Source organism: Cervus canadensis, chromosome 11, assembly GCF_019320065.1.
Source record: "Cervus canadensis isolate Bull #8, Minnesota chromosome 11, ASM1932006v1, whole genome shotgun sequence".
NCBI lineage: Eukaryota > Metazoa > Chordata > Mammalia > Artiodactyla > Cervidae > Cervus > Cervus canadensis.
The window spans coordinates 53,092,543-53,111,844 of NC_057396.1; the positions used below are offsets into that span (position 1 = coordinate 53,092,543).

A 19,302-nucleotide genomic window follows, 5' to 3' on the forward strand; every position below is an offset into this window, starting at 1 on the left:
CTCCTTTCAAATAAACTTGAAATGCAATTACTTTGACTACACTTTAGGATCTGCTGCAGTCATAGTTTCCCTGATAAAATCACAAAGATCTTTAATCCTGTTCAACAACATTTTTAATATTTATGTCTAAGGCCTCCCCTTAACAACAATCTATTTCTTGGAATGTGTTCCAGGGAGGAGTGATTTCAGTTGGCATCTGTTTCAAAACAGTTGTGAATTTTCTCCTCCTTATCGTTCTGGTACCAGTTCAAAAATACAAATGATATGATATAGCTTCTGGTACTATTAACTAGGTGAGGAGAAGCACAGCTCCTGACAAAGCTGAAAATAAAAACAGGCTTAGTGTTGTTTGCCTTCTCAAAGGTTAGTGATAAGGCCCATGGGGAAGACAAAGAATCAATATGCAAACAAGAGCATTCCAGAAGGGCTTCAGATATCATTCTTCCCCCAAGGAGGAAAAAAAATCCGTATCAACACCAGAACCACATACATTCAGGAACACACCCTGTGGAATTCTGATATTACAGAATTAATAGAACAGAGAAGTGATCTGCAGTCACACTTACACAGAGCCTTAATGGAAATTTAAAGATAGGGTAAATTCATTCCGTGACACATCTCCTGGATAACAGGAAAATTCGACAGACTTGGTTCCAAATCATGACAAAGCAGGGCAGCTTTGCACGTTGTCACTTACCGGTGCTCTGGAAGTGACTGCATCTGGGAGTCAGTCCCTTTGCCTACTACTGCCCTGACCCCCAGGAAGCCTATCTGCCACAAGGCAAGATCCAGAAACCCAACTACCAATAAAGTGTTTTTCTAGTAGAACACGTGTGATTTCTTAATGGGGATCTATCGGAAAACATGATATATTAGTATCTGTAATTTCAATTCACTGTCAATGTTTCCAGTTTTTTTCTATATTAAAAAAAAGTGTTTCCTAATTAAGTGTATTGTGTCTTCCGTATTGCATGAAGGCAGTGACACGGTCTGTCTTAGTCATCTCTATATTCCCAAGTGCTTAATAGAGTATGAGGCACAAATATGTCCTCAAATACAAATCACCTTTTAAATGAATGTGTCTGCTGTCTGTTAGCTGTGTCTGTCATGATGTGACACCAGCACAGGGGTCAGCAAACCTCTTCTGTAGAGGCCCAGATAGTTAATATTCTTCACCTCTGGGGGTCACATGGTCTCTACTGCAACTATTTGACTATGCCATAGCATGGTGAAAACAGCTTTAGACAATACTTAACCAAAGGACATGGCTGTGTTCTAGTAAAACTTAATTGACAGAAACAGTAAGCAGGTTGACTGTGACCCACAGGCTACGGTGCCCACCCATCACCCAAAGAACTGGCAAACTTCATTTCTATGACTTGAAAATACGCAAGGTGCATTTCTTGAGCTATACACATTATATTCTTTTGACTCACAAATCTCATAAATTTGCTAAGGTTTAAAAAAAAAAAAAAACACTGAAAAGAAATTAAAGTACCACATGGTAAAGTTTGAAAAATAGTATTTATCCATAATAAATCTTATATTTAAGTATATTTACTAACATGGGAATTGTAATGATATATTAATTTACAGCTTGACAACAATTTTATCTGCCTCTGATGATAATCATAGAGGAACTTACAGAATCTTTAGGGATGTCAGGCCTTGAAAAGTATCTTCCTTTATTTGGTGGATCTGATTTCTCTGCAAAGAACTAAAAAAAGAATAAGATGAAAGGTTAAAAAAAAAGAGAGAAAAACAAGAGAAAACATTTCCTATTTTGAAAATAACATTTCTTAATTAACTTTTTCGAAGTTTAAATATTGATTTACAAGTAACACTAACTGATCTTGTTGAAAGTAAAGAGAACTGTTGTTGCCTCATCCAGAGGATGAAAGGATTAGACTAATTGGTATTACGCCCCAAATGAAACTAACAGTTAAGGTACACTATCTAAATTCCTCACCAACTCCACTCAGGAGTGAAAGCAGGAAAACAACACAGTGAGAAAGGACCCAAGACACTATCAAACCTTCAAAAGATATGGAATAACATTAATTGCACATGACTAAGTGAAAGAAGAGTCTAGAAAAGCTACATACTATGATTCCAATGAAATGACATTTTGGAAAAGCCAAAATGATGGAGTCAAGAAAAAAAACAGTTGTTCCCAAATCTTAGGGTGGTGAAATGACTCTGTATACTACTACAATAATGAACACATGTCATTACACATTTGTCCAAATCCATAGAATGTGCAATACTAATTAACCCTAATTAAACTATGTATTCAGGGTGATAAGGATGTGTCAGTATAGGTTCATAAATTATAGCAGAGTCCTATTCTGGTGGGGAATGTTGACTCTGGGTAGGCCATGTACATATGAAGGCAGGGAATATAGGAAATCTCTGTACCTTTTGTTCAATACTGTTGTGAATTTAAAGCTGCTCAAAAAAATAAAGTCTATTAGAAAAAAAAAAAGGACCCAAGACAACATAACCATGTCAAGTAGTCAAGTACTGCAGAAAGAAGGTCAGAGGAAGGAGGAGATATTATAAAACATGGGAGTATTAGTTCCTCCCTTTCTCGACCTCCCAGTCAACTCCCGCCAGAGCTATATTATAAAGCTCCATGGCAGACATCCACACCTGGACCAGCTTTTGTTTGGCTGGTTTTTCCTACTGCCCTCCTCCCATACAGTCCCACAGATTGCCTGACAGACAGGTGCCCAGTGCTAGCCACATGAACACACCTGGTGTCACTGAACATTTATTCACAGGAACACCTGATTATATGAATTTCTAAGACCTTAATGTGAGTCATTTATTTACAATAGGAAAGGCTCAATGAATTAACAGTAGACCATAGCAAAAAGAGTCAGTCAAAGACCAACTTACATTTCTTCCAGAGCATGGCAACCATTAAAGCTTGGAAGGTCTTTTATACTGTTGTAAGACAAGTCCCTTAAAACAACGCAAACGGAAAATGATCAATTAATTTTGTTATCAGAATACTATATTAAGACAGCTGTACTCAGAAGCATCAAAAACAATGCTAAGATCTGTTATAAAGAGATATGGCTGAACAAGAAAAGAAACTTTGTTTTCCTTATACTTGTAAGCTTTCCAGAGTACCTTAGAGATAGAACAAGCTTAAGATGGGCAAACGTTGAGTGCATAGTATTGAGTATAGACACTATAAAATATTTTAAAACATTAAGAATATAAAATAAATATGAAAAATACAGTACAGGAAATACACAAAAATTATGTTCACTTGGTAGAGATATGGATTTTTTAATTTATAATTTTATAATACTGTTATACCATAAATAATGCCCATGTTATTTAATTAAAAAGCTAGAAGAGGAGTGGTGTGTGCACTCATATTTTAAAAAATACTTATATTAAATAAAAAATGGGGACTAGTTAGCTCTGTTAATCCCAGTGCAGTTTTCCCTCAATGATATCATTGTGTTTGATACCCCATGACACCATTTAATTACTTGCTTGCTTGGTCAGTCACTTATTTTGTTAGTATCTCTTGCCACTGAACACAACTTAGTAACTTAACTGTTTTTGTGACATTTTTACATGTTTTATTTACTTTTAATTTTCAGGGCAGCTTCGAGATTTTGGAAAGCTCCACTGCTTAGTTGGTTCCCAATCCAAAAAAGATTTGGGCTCTTACTTAGGTTATGGTGAAAGAGCTGCATACAGAGAGGTAACTACCCTGGGGCAACTAGAATAAGGATGAGGGGTCAGGATAAAAGAAAAGAAATCAAGAAAGAGCCCAGTATGGTTTCACTTTATTCAAAGTAGAGTCACAAGATGGGAGATATACACATAACTGTAAAACAAAATTCAAATAAACTTTACCTACCCAGGGGGATACCAGAACACCTGCTCATTTCCATGAAGGGAATGAATAAGAAATAATTACACCATAATGTCACCCAATGAAAACAGTTTATTAAAAACAAAACTCAACTTATGTGAAATACATAAAAGAAAAGCAGGAGATGGGAAGAGGAATCCAACTTACAAAGTCCTAAGTCTCTTCTGTTCCTGGCACAAATTACTGGATATGCTGCTTATCTTCGTACCTGTCAAGGTCCTGTGGAGAAACATTGTTTGTCTAAGAAATGATTCAAGTTGAGATGATAAACAAAATGCTATTCTCAGAGAGAAAAGTACATGTTCACATATTTCCATATGGACCATAGTCTATGTACCCCACTGCCTAACTACTCCCTAAAGTGGGAAAAGGAACGAACCCTCTAATGCAGAAAAGTTTTGTGATAAGATGTTCATAGTGTCCAGAGGATAAGCTTGAGTTCTCATGTGGTTCAACAGAAAAAAACAAATCCATAGTTATAGCTGACCATGGTCACCTGCAAGTCTGTCACCCCCTCACACCCAAAATATTTGAAACTAAGTTATTATCCTGACCCCCAAATCTTGATTCTGTCTACTATTTCAATCAACCTGACTCAGTACTCTGAAATTTTCTTTTAATCCCTGTATGATCAGGCCCCTCAAGATGGCTGCTCTCTTGCTCTCTATATCATCCCAGCCCAACCAGTACCTGCTTCACCTACACGCTACTCACATAACTGGCCTTCCTACATACTTGTCCCAGGCCTGGGACAGTGAAGGGCGTGCCCCTCTGCTGGTTTCCCTGGTAACGGATGAGTCAACCTGATGTCTATTCCTATCAATATAACTGGTAATCTCCCCTTCCCCTCTACCACCCTGGGGAGCAAAAACTGCATCATGTCCTGTCAGCTGGGCGCTGGTGGGGTGTTGCTCCAGGATCCTGCTTCAGACATGTAAGCTCCCCCCATTCATTAAACCACTGATGTCTCTATTGCTGACACTGGGCTCTTTCTTCAGTCTTGAAGCTGGGCAAGTGCAGGCCCTAAAGACCTGTGGGGGGCAGCCCAGTAATCCATCCTCCCTTTCTATGTCCCCATCTGCACTCAACCATCAGTTTCTGTTTTATCTTCTTCTATAGATCTCAGCATCTGACCCTTTTCATTTTTACTGCTACTATGCAGATCAAGGGTGAAATGATGCAGACAGGAATGGAGGAATCTCAGGCCACGTGGAGGAATTCCAGGGATGGATTGAAGACACAGAACTCTCATAGCTAAATGTGCTCATTTAGCGAAGTAGAGTATTCCCATGGCCTCCTCACTATTCTAGCTCTAGTATTCTCTTCTTACCCTCTTCACACCACCTCATCCAACATTTTTAACATCTCCAACCTGCCTTGAGAGTTGAATTTAAACTCCTTAGCTCAATGCTTCCTGACTTCTTTTCTTACACTTTGGCACACATGAAAATTGTAACCTATGCAGCATACTTGTGGTCCCTGTGGCAGAGACCCTAGCCACGTCAGACCCCCCGTGGCTTCTGGAGGGCTGAGGTCATCAAGATCTTACATCCACCTGCAAACTAGTCATAGGCCACCCATTGAGAAGCTCCGCCATAACCAAACAATCAGTGTTCAAGGTTTGTCATTTTAAAATTAAAAGCCCAACAATTTTCCAAATTTCTCCATATCATTCCCCATACTATTATAAACAAGTCTAGCTATATTTGATCATCTGTATGTCATACTTAGGCTTCCTAGATGGCTCAGTAGTAGAGAATCTGCCTGCCAAGGCAGGAGATGAAGGAGATGCGGGTTCATTCCCTGGGTGGGAAAGATCCCCTGGAAAAGGAAATGGCAACCCACTCTAGTATTCTTGCCCAAGAAATCCCATGGACAGAGGACCCTCGTGGACTATAGTCCATGGAGTTACAAAAGAGCTGGACATGACTTAGCAACTGAGCACACACGCAGGCTATCAGTTCAGTTCAGTTGCTCAGTTGTGTCCAACTCTTTGCGACCCCATGGACTGCAGCACGCCAGGCTTCCCTGTCCATCACCAACTCCCAGAGCTTGCTCAAACTCATGTCCATCGAGTCAGTGATGCCATCCAACCATCTCATCTTCTGTCATCCCCTTCTCCTCCCACCTTCATTCTTTTCCAGTATCAAGGTCTTTCCCAATGAGTCAGTTCTTCGCATCAGGTGGCCAAAGTATTGGAGTTTCAGCTTCAGCATCAGTCCTTCCAATTAATATTCAGGATTTCTTTTAGGATTGACTGGTTTGATCTCCTTGCAGTCCAAGGGACTCTCAGGAGTCTTCTCCAACATCACAGTTCAAAAACATCAATTCTTCAGCACTCAATTTTCTTTATAGTCCAACTCTCACATCCATACATGACTACTGGAAAAACCATAGCTTTGACTCAATGGACCTTTGTTGACAAAGTAATGTCTCTGCTTTTTAATATGCTGTCTAGGTTGATCATAGCTTTTCTTCCAAGGAGCAAGCATATTTTAATTTCATGGATGCAGTCACCATCTGCAGTTATTTTGGAGCCCCCAAAAATAAAGTCTCTCGCTGTTTCCATTGTTTTTCCATATATTTGCCATGAAGTGATGGTATGCATGCCATACTCAAGTAATTTTCAGTATTCCCCATTTCACTAAGGCTTGCTTTTCTAAAAAAAGACCCAGCTTGGTGAAATCCAATTTTGAAGCATTTCACCTCTTCCATAAAGCCTTTTCTGATAGCTTACATGGACTACTCCACTTCTGAACTCCTAAAGCACTGCTTCTAATCTGGTGCTTACTTACTGCCTTATATTCTCAGAGACTTTTGCAGATTCTACCTCCACATACTAGGCAAAACTCTACCTGAGTTGACTGATTCCAAACCCAATACCCTCCATCTCTATGCATGATATTCACAAAGCAAGGATGTAGGAATCAACATTAACTCATTATCATCACCAAAAAGCACTGGCAACCTACTAGCAGGCCAGTGTGGTGTTATCTTTACACACGCTCGCTTCAAAGAGCCACACTTACAAACTCTCCAGACGGACAGTTCCAGTCAGGTTGGGGAACCGCTGCACCATGCTTGCACCACGAATGACTCTTTAAGAAATTGCGAGAGAAAAAGTGATTTAAAATAAAGAAATTTCATAGATAATATTTTAAACTTATTTTTGAGCCAGCTTAAAATTATAATACCACTATACCTAAGAAGAAGATTAGTTTCTGAAAATGTGATCATTTTGACCAGGTGTTCATGAATAAATAAGAACCACTGTAAATTTGGGGAACTGTCTTTTGGATTTCCACCCAAGGCAAAGAAAATAAAAGATACTGTTTTCTGGAGTTATAATAATAAATTCTAGTTTTCCATTAAAGCAATGGTATAAATATTCAGGTTGTTTTTAAATTTCTATAATACTTACAAGGAATGTAGTTCAGACAAATTGTGAAATGCGGAGTTCCCCACAAAAGATAGAGGATTATCATACAAATGTCTGTAAAAATAGCCAAAAAAACAAAGTTTCCATGTGTTCACAAGCACTTCAACACTAAATCTATGTTCACAAAGTTAATATATCCAACAGCCTGAATTTTCATTCTTCATCCAGATGTTTGGCCTTATACAGACACTGCTTTACATGATTACATATCAAAAGAAAATTTCAAACTACTTACATAGTTTTTAAGAGTGGATTACCATCAAATGCTCCATCAGGGATAACAGAAATAGAATTACTATGAAATAACCTACAAAGATAGAAGAAAAATATTTTGAAATGCTTATCCTCTTGTGAAATAAGTTAAAACCCAAATATCTATTACTATTCAGTAGTATATAAAATATAACTAATAACAACTACATTAACAACTACATAAAAATTTCAACAATGTGATGAAACCAAACTTTTAATTCCAGCTCATCTTTCTCAGGACCATACCTAATTCTCTCTAAACCCACTGCTTAACCTATTATTGCTTCCCTGGTGGCTCAGACGATAAAGCGTCTGCCTGCAATGCGGGAGACCCACGTTCGATCCCTGGGTTGGGAAGATCCCCTGGAGAAGGAAATGGCAACCCACTCCAGTACTCTTGCCTGGAGAATCCCATGGACAGAGGAGCCTGGTGGGCTACAGTCCACGGGGTCGCAAAGAGTCAGACACGACTGAGTGACTTCACTTTCTTTCTCTTATATACTTTTAGCTTGCTTCATCCTCAAAGAACTTTAGACTGCAATAATCATAGGTACTCTAACCTCAAAATCCCTCTCATCATTGCCTCCATTTAGTTTTTAAGCAATGCATCTCGGAATATTAGCCATCAACTGATGACACACAATCTCAATTATACCATGGGCATTCTTATCTCTGACCTTGACAAATCCAACATCTAAAATGCCCCCTCATCTCTCATTTATCTAAACATTTCCATTCTTTCAAGTCCAGTCAAATTCCTTCTCTTTGGTGATGTCTTTTCCAATGACCCCAAGCCTCAATGAGGTCTTTTTCTGGAGTGATTTATTGATCCTATTCATTCAGCATTTATTTCCACCTAGAGACTACTCTTTGTCTGTCTTACATAGTCAGCCTCCCCAATGGGACCAAGACCACAGCTCCCACAAAGCAGAGACTATATGTTATGGCTTGTTTCACTAGAATCCAGACTTACACAGTAATATATGCTCAAAACTGTCCAGGTTAGCTGACATAATCCAGTCTGTATCATTATATGTGTGTGTGTGTGTATTATGGAACATGCAATGGAACAACAATGTTCTAAAATCTCACTGTCTAAATTGTGAGTTCTAGGGATATTAAGGCATAGAGAGAGGAAAGCAATACTCACAGCTCTTTTAGGCTGGGGAGAGCTTTAATAGCCTGAGGAAATTCCCCCAAATTATTATAGTTCAAGTCCCTAGAAAAAATTAGGAAAATATGTAAGCACACTGAAGAGGGGTCACAATTTATAAGGCAATTTGATATAAATAAATATATATATTTTAAATCACTTCCTCTGGATGGTAATCTTTCTTTGCCAACAACTGTCATTTCATTTAATTAAATTTACACTTTTTCTTAAATATTGAATACAGAAAAGAATCTTAATTCTTCACTTTTAAACATTTTTTACAACTTTATTTCACTTAATTTACCATAAAAATATTAGGATTTTAGTGTCTTTTTTATTTTTTAAACTTATTTTTAATTGAAGGATAATGATGCTTTAAGTCAACAACTCTAAAAGTTCAAAGAATTCTCAGAATCACATATTACTGGTGCATTAAATAAACAAATCAACTGAATGGCAGTTTTCCATAAAATAGAATGTATTGACTATCCATTTATACATGACAATAGCCTGAAACTGAGGTTTAGAGTAAAATTCTGGTATGAGGGTGGGTAGCTGACTGACCTCAGCCCTACTATCAGCAGGATAAGGAGAAGGACTAAGATGGGTTCATACAACTACAGTACTCAAGTACGTTAAAAATTGTTGAAAAAGTTGCATTAATTAGGAGAGAGAATAGCCATAGTGATCTGTACTTTTAAAAAATCTTAATTCTGAGTGTATTTAAACTTTCATTTCATTTAACCTAGAGAGAATGTTCACATATGATCAGCGACTGATTTCAGAATGAAAATAAACAAACACCCAGCTCCTTGGAGACCTATTTTATTCTCCTTTACTACATAGAAAAAAGTGGTAAATTAAAAAAATCAACTGGGAAGAAAATGTTTAATTTTAATATAATTGGAATAATATACACAGTTTAGGATCAAAAGGCTGGCCCAGTCTTCTTTTCCACTGGCATTTATATACTTAGGAAAGAAGAACTGGGTTTATCAGTTCTTCAAGAGCTTTCACTTTCAAATATCCACTGATGTTTATATCCTTTAGTGGTTTAAACAGGAAAGTGAATTAATAAAGTACTAAAAGATTTTAAGTCTTCTCATTGATTGACAGTTAACCAAAAAGTCAATTAAACAAAATACTGATATTACAAACCCTAAACATTTCAATCAGGTGTTACTTAACCATCTAGCTGGGACATTCTCTGAATCATTCACTATACCACAATGGGAAATACTAAAAATCTCCTAATAAAGGCCACTAATAAAATCAAAACAACAAATATAAAGGTCCTAGTCTTGTTTACACACAGCTGCGTCATGTCTTTTGCTCATATCATGGTACAGTGGACAGTTGAAACAGCCAGAATTCCCAAATGCTCTAACAGAAACAACAAAAGTATCCTAAGCAAAATGGAAACCTTTATTGCATTCAGCAGATAAAAGTCGAGACAGTATTCAAGCCCACTGTTAACAATTAGCAAGACAGCTGAGATCATGGAGAAAACAAAGAAACAAACCAGCTTTTCCAGAATCAATTTCATAAGGTTCCAAGTTCCAAAACTGTCTATCATACATTATAAAAGAACCAAAATTTCTGAAATGGTATATAGCTTGGCAAACTCAGCTGTTTTTACCATGTCCTTTTGGAAGAAATATCAAGCTCATTCTTGTGCAACTTTTTAACCAGAAACCTAGATTAGCTTTCATGACTGTGTTAGCTGAAGGCAAGACTTTAGTCGTACATTAAAACAAATTAATTATTATAGCAAATTAATAATGAGCTGAACTCAAGACCATTACTTTTTTCTGCAGTGAAATGCCCAATTGCACCATCAACATCTCAAATGTAATAATCCAAAGCAGAAATAAACTTACAAGGTCTCCAGGTTATCAAGTCCATCAAAACAGTGTTGACCCAGGCTTTTAATTTTATTGTTATGAAGATGCCTATGGAAAAAAGCATCAGGTTCATCAAAACAGTGTTGACCCAGGCTTTTAATTTTATTGTTATGAAGATGTCTATAGAAAAAAGCATGACTTTCTCATGACCTAGTAGCAACTAATATCATGTTTAGATGTCTAAATTGGTAGTGCTTAAAGGAATGGTGCAGCTAAACACTGCAACACTAATAGAAAACAAACAGCATTGAGTAGATATCTCTTGATAAACACTATACAAACTCAGATTCACTGAACACAGGAGGCCAATGGAAAAGAAACATCGCTCTAGGGCAGAAAGGTTACACACATGGAAGATTCTTGAGAAGTTACCCAAAACTAAAGTTCTGATGCACTTTTAATTATATGAAGTGAAATTCTGATGAATTCTCCCATGAGGAGGTGGGGCAAATGTCAGCTTCATAAGGAAGAATTAGAAACAGATTTTACAAGAAATGCCACTTAATTATGTTCAAGTTTTCGAAGATTAAAAACAACAGAGACTCACATACTCCTTGAATAGACAAGTTGGTAAAGAAACATGAAATATCACTGAAACTTGTTTTCTATGCGCGTCTCCAAAAGAATTCTGCTTCTTTTATCACTGACTGCACAGCTGGGACACAAAAAGCCATACAAGGGTTTGCTGCATGACCCACTTTCTTCTCCTGACTACAAATGGCCATTTAACTTAGAGAGATTCAACTGTTCTCATCAGCCATTCATTTTTAAATTATCCTGATCTGTATTTTAAAAAGCCAGCACATGTAATTTTGTAAAAAAGGCAGCTTCCCCAAACACCAACTCTCCAAGAACACAATTCAGTGAGGTTCTTTCAAAACAATTTTCCACAAGAACTCTGCTTCTGCCCCCAATTTAACACAAATATATGGTGTTAAAAAGGGTAGATACTTACAGAACCACCAGGCTGGACAGGTTGGTAAAGGCAAAGTCGGGGATGCTGGAGATCTTGTTGAGTGCCAAGGTCAGCGCCTGCAGGGTGGGCAGGTTGCTGAGCGGACGCACTGGTACCTCCGTCAAGCTGTTGTCATCCAGCCACAGATGCCGCAACTGAGCGAGCCCCTCAAAGCTGTCCTCGGGCACCGAGGTGATATGGTTGGCATCCAAACGCCTGACAGAAACAACAACCGCCTTCAGCAACGATTCTAGTGGAATGAGTCAAGCCAAGTCACACAACCACTCAGAGTTCCAAAAAAAATAAGTTACAAAAATGACCATAGCCACCGCATTCTTGATTTCTTTCATTTTACTAGAAGTTCTTCCCAAATCTAATGTTTCTAAGACCGGGATGTGAGAGTCAGTTGTTTCCCTTCCTTCATAATAAAGAGATGTGTAAAAATCTGAATTTTTGGCTAAGCATAATTGTATGAAAGAAAGACATGCATATATATATATATTATATGTAATATATATATATATATATATATATCTCAAGGTGCTGTCTTAGGGGCTGCAGTCCTCATTTTGCCCCAAATAAAACTTAAATTGCAATTCTCAGAAAAAGAAAAAGAAAGGAACCATAAATCTCAAGCTTGAATTTTATGTTACAGAAGACACTTTATCAAAAATACAGAAAAACAAGAACGAAACTAGGCTGAGCAAATAAACTACTTTACTTACAAATAAAATATTTGATATTAAATTAAATTGCTATTCTGACTTGGTACCAAAGGGGAAAAAGAACATAATTTTAAAAAGTTTTTTTTCTGTATCAACAAACAATTTCATTAGATTCTCAACAATCCTTATTGTGCTTGTGGCTTTTGAGTCACTTCAATTTTTCCCAAAATTTTGGAACTAAGGACACTTTACTAGTAGGATTACTCATTTTTAAAAGTTAAATTCCCATCTGAAAATCTGAGAAAACTAGTCCTAAGTGTTAGTGTTGATGCAATCAGGCATAATTGTTGGAATAACTGCTTTTAAACACAAAGATAAGCTAGTAATTAATATGTTGAGGAACTGCATGCCCTGGGCAAATCTCAATTTTTTTCACAAATCCCTTGTTGATATATCTTCACTACTTAAATCCATGTCTTAGAGGCTTAGACCTCTTGGTGAAAATTAGTGAACACACACACACACACACACAAAATGGGTGCAAGGTCAAAATGGCAGCCTGTTTTTGACTAAATCAACTTTGGCAGCTTTCAAGTTCAGGAAGTTCTGACTTCAGAGTGGTTTTCATGCTTCCAGTTTCTCTATGCAGCTCTAGGTTCGGATCCTGCCATAATTGTCCCTTCTCCTCCATGTGAGTGCTGAGCCCCTGCTCCCAACTAAGTGCCCCAGACCCAGATGCAGACTCCTTCCCAAAGGCAGACTGGTCGAGGTCAAAGACCCTTGGTCCTGGTGAGGATCTGATGGAAGCTTCCTTTTTGGTAGTCAAGATAACTGGAAGAGCACTATAAAGGGGAGAGCTCCAGAAACTGAGCAGCTGCCTTAAGAATCCACTTAGAAACAAAGAGTTTTAGGCTTGTTTATTCCATGGAGTTTCTAGAACCTACCCTTGAGAAGAGACAGGCATCCTTTATGTAATAGACTGGTAAAGTACTGGCTACAGAATTGCTTAGCAGATCCACTTTACTGAGTAGACAGCAGTGTGTTCAAACACACACATTCACACATACACACACACACACACAATCACAGATGCACACATTTCACAGACTCAAGGTACTTCTATTTAGGGAGAGAGATATATATTTTGGGTGGAGGGGAATTAAGGACATTTATTTCACATTCAGACATCTGTACATTTTCTATAAATAAGGTGGAACTGAAATACAACCATATAATTAACCATATAATGTCACTAAATCATGCAATTAAATTCTCCTTGTAGCTAATTTGTCTGCAATTCATTCAACACATGTAAACTGAGCATCTTGTTAGGCGCAAAAAAGTAAAAATGGTGCATGCATGAGGAAGATTATATAATATAATTAACACACTGAAAAATGATTACAAAGTGCTTACAAAGTGTTATGAAGTAAATAAACAGGGTACTGAGATAAGGATTAGCAGGGGCTGCAGGGGAGGGCAGCTTCTGATTGTATTGATTGTATTGAATAGGAAAAGCATCTCTAAGAAGGTACCATAAACAGATTCAGACCAAGGGGTCAAGAAAGGTGGGCAAGGAGTGTTTGAGGCAATGCAAACAGTGAGGGCAGAGACTCAGTAGCAGAAACCAGCTGGTGTGGTCCCAGCAACTCCCAGAAGGTTCTAGTGACTAGAACACAGCAGGAAGAGAGTGGCGGGACCAGGGAGACCCAGATGGGATGCAAATGAGGGCCAGATGACGCAGACCCCTGGAGGCCAGGTGAGGAGTTTGGATTATATTTTAAGCACAAATTGAGATCCCTCCCCGGTTTCTCAGCATCGTAATAGTTTAAAAGTGTAAACTGTTTATGTTGTAATAATGAGATAATATTCATTAACATTCACGAAAATAATGAGCAATGCTCCCCACACATACAACACTCCATTGGCATTAAGTCCTCTCTGTAAGTGTTAAGCAAAATAACTACTAGGGATGAAATGTACAACACAATAAACATAATTAACCCTGTTGTATGTTATATATGAAAGTTGTCAAGATGGCAAATCCTAAGAGTTCTCATCACAAGGAAAAAACATTTTTTCTATTTCAAGTATCTATACGAGATGATGGATTTTCACTAAACTTACTGGGGTATTATTGGGTTGGCCAAAAGTTGACTCTGAGTTTTCCATAAGATGTATGTTAAGTCAAATCATTATGCTGTACACTTTAAAATTATACAGTGCTGTATGTCAATTATATCTCAATAAAACTGGAAGGAAAAAAGATGTGGAAAAACACTATAAGAAAAGTTGTCCAGGCCTTATAAATAAAAGTCCAGTGTTACACACACCACTTAGGCTCCCACCAAATTCTGTGCCACACCCCACCAAAGAAAAGGGGTGGTCTTCACTGAGCAAGATAACTAGGTGAGTTTTGAGCTAAGAACAGTAATGAAACTACCTTCTATGCAAAGCAACTATAAACAATAAATGCACAGACACAATTTCCTCTGTTAAAAATTTCCCCAAATTATAAAGTCAGCCATAAGAGATCAAAAGGAAGAACTTTGGGAAATGGAAACCTTAAATAAAAAGTTAATGAGAAAAAGGGATTTGGGGTGACTCAATGGTTAATCCTTATGCCTCAATTCACATGGGTGTTGGTGGCACACCCAGAAATATAATGAATTTGCACTTACACCAAGATCAATGTTTCTCAGAGAAATGGTCTTAGAAAAGCGTGCATTTGTACCAATGATCTACGCTATTAAAATTCATCATAATTAATAGACCAAAAAAAAAAACCTAATTTTTTCAATAGTGGCAGTAAATAGCATTAGCTGTCTCACAAAGTGAAGAGATTATGTAGCTTAAGTTATTTTACCATTTCAACTCCATTTGACAAGATAACTATTACTTTATTTAAGTGCACTTCAATTGTTAAACAGTTAACAATGTATTGACTGAATTCCCTTACTATTTTTGTCTTTAAAATGAGCTTCTATTCCCTATTCTCAAAAGTCTGTTTTATATTTTACTGAGACTCACATAGTTTTTTTCTCTTGCCTTAAATGAAATGACAGTAACAATTCTATGTGTATTTTCTGATGAATGTCTATGCTACCATAAACATATACGTGTTCTATATAATCAAAAGCTCCCCCTTTTTCTCTCTACTCCTCATTTACCAATAATATAAACATTAAAGTATTATATTCTGTTACCAGTTTAAAATATTTAAGAACTTTTGTTATGGTAGAAAACCTAGGAAATTTAGTCATTGAAATCTTTTAATAGTTAATATAAGTGAGAATGACTGTAAAGAAAAAATTTTTCTAAATTCTAGCGGAACAAATTCTGGCTTGTCATTTAAATATCCTACTCAGGCAATGCTTTAGCCATTTTCATGGCTTCATGGAGGGCTGTTAGGTGAGCTTTTCATTAATATCTACAATTCACTTTCAGCTTTTACAGCCATCATCACCCACTTGAATCAAACCACTTCTGGTCAATTTCAAGCCCTAATGAACTTTGCTCCTTCTAAGCACTATTTCAAAACCATAAGGAAATCTTTCATGTAATTCAGGTCTGAAGATCAGATTTTCAAACTGACTCAAGTGCTGATAAGACTGTTTTACACCAGGACAGAATTTCAATTGTATCTAACTTGACCACTACACCCACTATGCTAACAAACCCATGAATGTTTCCTTCTTAAATAAAACAGCCCTGACATATAGCTCCTTGTATTTCTGATATGCTATGAATTTAAAAAAAAAAAAAAAAAAAGCCCCAGTGTCTTTATTAAAAAAAATAGTTTAACTCCTCTCCTTACCCCAACCTCCCATCCCAATTTTGGACATAATTTAAACTATGCAATGCACTTAGTGGTGATGAGCACAGTATGCTTGGTTTAAAACATTACTTTTAGAGGGAAAAACCTACAATTTCTGTGAAAAATGCTTTAAACCATCTAAATTACCAAAAATGTCATGTATATTTTAATGCACTTACGGACGACAAATCAGGAAAAAAAAATCTATTTGCATATTTTCTTGGTAGTTTTTCTAACATTCAAAGATTTTAGCCTTTTCTTTTTCAGCCTTCCAGCTAGACAAAAGGATTGAATATTTTGATCATTAAGTCTTGGGAAATAAGAACAATTCTGTATGAAGGTTCTGAAGGAAAACCAATTCTGAAGAAGCAAGAGAAAATGAGAACTATTTAAAATGTCTAATGAATTCAGATCCAAGGGAGGTGAGATGGCTCTCTCTGTATACTTCTGTCTGAGGTTAGAAATGGTGTGGAGGCAGTGAAGTCACGTTCTTTAAAGGAACTCACTCCAATCTGTTCACTAAAAGATCTATTCAGAATCCTATTCAATTAGTTATGACAAATTCTTATATTCCATAACTTAGCATATGGGTGAAATGAGCTACTTAACAAATTTCTACCCTCAATAAATTTATATTGAAACCAAAACTTAAATGGTCAGTACCCCAGATACTTTTTTATGATATTAGATATATTTTAAAGTTTGGCCTTTATAGCATACGTTATGCTTTATTAGTATATATTTTCATTTTTACATTCACTGCCCATTAACTATCAAAATACCTAAAGTCAAAGGTAATCTATAATGTACAATTTCCAGTGATATGCTTTTGGTTCAGTTAAAAATTATTTTATATTAGCCAGTGGAGGGGACGAGCCGGTCAATCATTTTCACCTAAGTCTTCCCTAGCTCACTTGCATTTCTACTAATGCTTACATTCATAGTTATTTCAAAGGGCAATTTAAAAACCTATGGGATAGATTAGTCTACAAATATGTGATGTGGTGACAACCTAATTTTATAGCCCAGAACACCTAAGTAAGGTCTCTACTCCAGTTTTTCACTTAGTGATTCTCAGAACTTCTGTATACACAAGGATGATCAGGATAAATTTTTTAAAATACAGCTTCTTGGATCCTACCTTTAGAGACCCAATATCGTGACTCCTGGGATAGGGCCCAAGAATCTGTATTCTAGCTATATCCCCCTAGTGATTCTGTTGTGGGTGGTCCAAGTGCCACACTTCGAGAAACTAGGCCTTAGTCCCACTGTATTTAGTATTAGGACATGAACTGAAGCAATGCAAATTTGTGTTCATTACTGTAGTAGAATAAGAAACAATGAAATTGCTTGTTATAAAGAATACTTCTTCATTACTTTCAGAGGATTCCTTCACCTAGGTAGGCAAGTTGGGTAATCTAGCAATCGAAAGAACAGATGAAACAGTCATCACCATGATTACTATTAATAGATTCTACAAATGTTTATTGAGCAACTTACTACAGGTCATATATTGTTGAAAGTGCTTTTCACGCATGAAAGTACATGGTAGGTAATAAGCAAACGACTCACAGAGAATTTTAAATAACCTGTCCAACATCACACAGCTAACAAGTGGCAAGAGTGGGGATTCAAAACCAGACAGGCCTGTTCCAGAATTCTAATTAATCTGAACTTATCTGAATTCCTTTTGAGAGCAATATAAATATTCTGACAGATAAATACGTGAAGAGCTTCTCTTAATCTTGGGAAAAGACTACAATAACCACATGCTTCAGTTCGATGCTTCTCAATCTCTTCTAAAATCTAGTCACTGAAGACAGAGAAACTAGATCTTTTAAGTCAGGAATGAGGAGGCTGGACACTAGTCCACAACATTCTAGTTATGAATGCATTCTAGTTATGAATAAATATTTGTCTATTTAACATAAATATGGTTGTTTCTTTAGACTCTTCTGTGGGTTTGCACAGGTCCGTGATACTACTGCTGCTTACCTGATCCCCGCCTCTAGCAAGAACTGGGGTATGCATACCCAAACCAGAGTCAATGACTCCCATTCTCCAGGTTCATATACACACACACGTACATTTATATGTGAAACAATGCAAACAAGAATAAAGTGAAGTGCTACATGAAAAAGCTTTTGAAAATAGTGGCTATTTTCATGGTTAAAACCAAGAGCTGAAATCTTTTTTTTATTGAAAAGTGGTGGAGTCGCTCAGTTGTGTCCGACTCTTTGTGACCCCATGGACTATATACCCCACCAGACTCCTCCGTCCATGGGATTTTTCCAGGCAAGACTACTGGAGTGGGCTGCCATTTCCTTCTCCAGGGGATCTTCCCAACCCAGGGATCAAACCCAGGTCTCCCACATTGTAGACAGACGCTTTACCATCTGAGTCACCAGGGAAGTCAATACTTTTTAATGAAGTATGACTGATTTACAATGTTGTGCTACCTTCTGGTATACAAAAAGGTGATTCAGTTATATATACGTATATTTCATATTCATATACATTTCATATATTTTTCCATTAGGCTTCCCAGGTGGCGCTAGTGGTAAAGAACCCATCAGCCAATGCAGGAAATGTAAGAGATGCGGGTTAGTTCAGTTCAGTGCTTCTCAATCTTTTCTAAAATCTAGTCCCTGGGTCAGGAAGATCCCCTGGAGGAGGAAATGGCAACCCACTCCAGTATTCTTGCCTGGAGAATTCCATGGATAGAGGAGCCTGGTGGACTATGGTCCATGGGGTTACAAACAGTTGGACACTACTGAAGCAACTTAGCATGCACGGTTTATTATAGCATATTGAATATAATTCCCTATGCTATATGGCAGGACCTTGTTGTTGAAGAGCTGAAATCTTGAATATTCCACATCAAGCCAACTTTGCCTCAGAAAAAAAAAAAAAAGCAAGAAGACACACAGGCAATTAAACTGCCCTCCCTTACACGTGTTCAAGGTCCACAGATAAAGATCTATAATCACTGTGCTCTAATGATCATTACCACCGGAAAGAGAAACCTCTCTGTGGCTGTTTCTTCAGTGTCATGGCACAAAACTCCAGGACTTCAGTACACACATAACCCTGACTCCAAAGAGAGTGTAATAACCTGCCACATGCAACCTTGTAGCTTTCTCCCAGCCTTGGAGATGATAGGATATTTCAAAGGACATTTCAGTAACAGCAACCAGTCATTCCCATTTTTATCCC

At 37.3% G+C, this 19,302-nt stretch overlaps 1 protein-coding gene across 1 annotated transcript in view; it reads right to left on the bottom strand.

The window, feature by feature from the left end:
* LGR4 (leucine rich repeat containing G protein-coupled receptor 4) overlaps positions 1–19,302 on the bottom strand; it is a 100,434-nt gene that overhangs the window by 7,083 nt on the left and 74,049 nt on the right. The window contains exons 5-13 of the mRNA XM_043481155.1: positions 11,605–11,820; positions 10,626–10,697; positions 8,743–8,811; positions 7,576–7,647; positions 7,323–7,394; positions 6,931–6,999; positions 4,049–4,120; positions 2,902–2,967; positions 1,646–1,717 (exon numbers count right to left, since the gene is read on the bottom strand). Of these exons, the coding sequence (XP_043337090.1) occupies positions 1,646–1,717; positions 2,902–2,967; positions 4,049–4,120; positions 6,931–6,999; positions 7,323–7,394; positions 7,576–7,647; positions 8,743–8,811; positions 10,626–10,697; positions 11,605–11,820 (780 nt within the window). The remainder of the gene's footprint in view (positions 1–1,645; positions 1,718–2,901; positions 2,968–4,048; positions 4,121–6,930; positions 7,000–7,322; positions 7,395–7,575; positions 7,648–8,742; positions 8,812–10,625; positions 10,698–11,604; positions 11,821–19,302) is intronic.